At 33.3% G+C, this 3,336-nt stretch overlaps 1 protein-coding gene across 1 annotated transcript; it reads right to left on the bottom strand.

Moving 5' to 3' along the window:
- Positions 1-737: 737 nt before the first annotated feature.
- On the bottom strand, positions 738-3,336 carry LOC107490395 (LEAF RUST 10 DISEASE-RESISTANCE LOCUS RECEPTOR-LIKE PROTEIN KINASE-like 2.4). The gene is made up of 3 exons (XM_052261438.1): positions 3,225-3,336; positions 2,582-2,617; positions 738-2,030 (listed from the first exon to the last, which is right to left on the bottom strand). The coding sequence occupies exon 3, from the start codon at positions 1,972-1,974 to the stop codon at positions 871-873; it is 1,104 nt and encodes a 367-aa protein (XP_052117398.1). The 5' UTR covers positions 1,975-2,030; positions 2,582-2,617; positions 3,225-3,336; the 3' UTR covers positions 738-870.

The following is a 3,336-nucleotide window of genomic DNA, read 5'->3' on the forward strand; positions in this document are numbered from 1 at the left end:
TGTGTTAAAAAAAAATTAAAAAATTTTAAGTACAGAAATCGGTGCCAGGGATTTGTGTACTTCCACAGTTTTAAAAAATACAAAAAATTACCATGTTAAAGTATATCAACACTTTTACTTTCATAACAAAAAAAATTAGTCCAACACCATGTCTCCCATCCTTCCTACTCAGTTATTGTTAAAATTAATAAGAAATTTTTTAAACAGAAATTCAACCACTAGTCAATCAATGAGATTCTAAAATATCAGAAAGTTTCAAATCTTAGAACATTGTCACCAAAAGGAAAACAAAAGAAGTCTTAACAATAAGCAATGCAAGTACTCTTTCTAAATTAATTTCCACTTAACACCTATAGTGAAACAACAGGCACTTGCAGTATAAATTAAAAAAAAATAGAAGAATTAATAAACATAGCTGGTTGTGGCTTTTTTACAACCTTTCTTTAGTTGATTAGTTTTATCCAATTAAATCTGAAGTTTCTTTGTAGATACTCGTTACTAGTACTCATGGTATTCAATTGATCAAAATGACAATTCTTTGTTTCAATTTGCAACAGTATCCTTGAGCACCTTCTGTTGCAACATTTAATATTCTTAGGAAGTCTGATTTAGGAGCCCTATGCCCCTATCCATCAAGAACCAAAAACGTAAGATCGAAGCTTGACGAAGAGCCTTTACTTTACCGTGAGAAAGTAAAAAAGATGCCAACAATTAATGGTGAGAGGCAAAAGCACAACTATTGCTTGGTAAATTTCCTGCTGCCAATCTTTGTCTTTCATTAGCTAACAGTTCTTTTTTTCAGTGAAAACATTCAAGTAGCTATGTGTGCTTGGTACACATCGACAATAGAGGGAGTACAATGTAATGCATCTAAGTTACACTAGTAGAAGATTCTACAACTGATACAACAGAAGAAGATTCTACCAACGATACAACATTAGAAGAAGATTCTACCGCCACTCTTATTGAAGACAGAACAGGTCTTGGTGGCATTTCCAGGGAATTCATGCTGCCTTCCAACATTTCTACAACTCTACTCATTGTTGGTCTGTCATTTGGAATTGGTTGAATGCACCATAAACCCACCATTGTCATTTTCTTAACAACATCATCTTCCTCTATGGCCACTTCCCCATCATCATCAGGTCCCAGTTGAGTTCCTTGATCAAGCCTTTTGTATATCCAATCAGGGAAGTACATCTCGCTTGTGTGACTTGTCTTTGCAAGGATGTTCTCCTTCATTCCTACCATTTCTAGAAGCATCATTCCATAGCTATAAACATCAGATTTATGTGAAACTCTACCGAGATGTCTACTCCACACTTCTGGAGCTATGTACCCTATTGTTCCTCTAGTTTCGGACACTGAAATATGACTTTCTTTTCTAGGACAAAGTTTTGCTAGCCCAAAATCTGATATCTTAGGACAAAAGTTTTCATCCAAAAGAATATTATGTGGTTTTATGTCAAAATGTAAAATAAGAATGTTGCATCCTCTATGCAAATACTCCAATCCTCTAGCAATCCCTATGGAAATTTGATATAAATTATCCCAGCTCAAGAGTGGTGTATTCTTAGGGTTCTTTTTGTAAATAAAATTGTCAAGGGAACCATTGGACATAAATTCATAGATGAGAACTTTCTTGTGACCTTCTAAGCAAAATCCAAGAAGGGCGACAACATTAACATGAGAAGTTCTACTAATGCTAGCTACCTCGTTAATAAATTCTTCACCATTTCCTTTGGATGGATTCAACATTTTGACTGCTACATCAAAATCATTGGATAACTTTCCCTTGTATACAACACCAAAACCACCTTGTCCTAGTTTAACTTTGAAGGAGTTGGTCATTTTCTTCACATCAGAGAATTTGTATCTTTTTATAGTTAAAATTCCATGATTTTTTAAGAAAGTTTCAATATCATGGTTACCCTTTGTTGGAAAGCAGTATTTTTCTTGTGATGCTGGTGACATGTAGGTAAAATAACAAATACTCAATAATCCTACAATTACTGCAGCTGCTGTAGCACCTGTTAATTAGCAAAATTTTAAAGAATCAGAGGAACATCTAATATGCTTTTAATTTCTATAAACGTTTGTTATGAAAGAAAAAACCAAAATAAATAAGTGTAGTCTGTTATACTTCTGGGATCTTCCTTAAGAAAGTTATGATGTTTGGCTTGTAATGGACAGAAACCATTTCATGGTTAATGTGAACAATTGAAAAACAGTTGAAGTGGACAGATGCCGTAGTCAAAATGTAAAATATAAATGTTCAGATCATGAAAGAGTCATTGTCCATTGCTATGCATACTTAAGGCTAAGCAATAATCCCAAAGTAACTGCTATTTGATTTTGTTTGTTATTTCCAATTTAAGAAAAAAGTGTTGTAAAGGATATAAAAATTTAAATTTTTTTCATACTTAACAAAAGGAACAAAATGGTCTTAAGCCTTAGCACTTGTTTATCCATTGAATGAACACGATTATTCAGTGAAGAGTTGATGATTTCTATATATTCTGGCCAATATAATACGAAACATCATAAGAAAAATATGAAAGGAAAGCCTTGGATGTATTACCAATAATGACTTTCTTTTGCCAGGTCCATCCATTACCTGCAACAGTAACAGTGAGCCCCAGAGCAGAATTAAGTTCAATGATTCCAATATTCAAAGCAGAAAATTTTGCACATATAATCACCTATACTTTTAGTCCACACAAGTATCTATACAATGCCTTCCTGAGTCCATAAATATACGTATATCACTCGAATGAAGGCTTCTTAGAAACTTAAACTTTCTGTGGCAACTTCATTCTTTGCCCCGTGCCAACAAAAGAAAAAAAAAATCCTTTTACGGTGGGGCAAAAAATAGCAGATGGTGTGGCCTAACTAAAAGTATTACAATTAAATAGTTAGAAGTTACGATGAAGTTCCTTAGACAAGCTTATATATGGTATAATTATTTAGAGATTTCAGATTTCTATCATTTTCACAAATGATGAATCTATCTATCTATCTATCTATCTATCTAAAAGTTAATACTACTCAACATTCTATGGCTACAAACTCATGTCTTCCATACTACTCAATTATTGTTAAAATTAATGGGAGAGTAATCTCTAACTAAATTAATTTCCACTTAACATCTATAATGAAACAACAGGTACTTCCAGTATAAATAAAAAAAAATTAAAAGAAAAAGGATTGACAATTTGACATACTGTTTTCTCTGTTCTGTTGAGGATTGGAGGTTTCCTACTCACTACCTAGCACTCCACTAGAGATTTCTACCGCCTGTTGAGGATCCAAAGATGATCCAATGCTTGGGGCAAA

This window comes from Arachis duranensis, chromosome 5 (genome assembly GCF_000817695.3).
Source record: "Arachis duranensis cultivar V14167 chromosome 5, aradu.V14167.gnm2.J7QH, whole genome shotgun sequence".
Lineage (NCBI taxonomy): Eukaryota > Viridiplantae > Streptophyta > Magnoliopsida > Fabales > Fabaceae > Arachis > Arachis duranensis.

Excerpts from the sequence above, each read along its gene's own strand:
- LOC107490395 (XM_052261438.1), bottom strand. The coding sequence starts at position 1,974 with ATGTCACCAGCATCACAAGAAAAATACTGCTTTCCAACAAAGGGTAAC.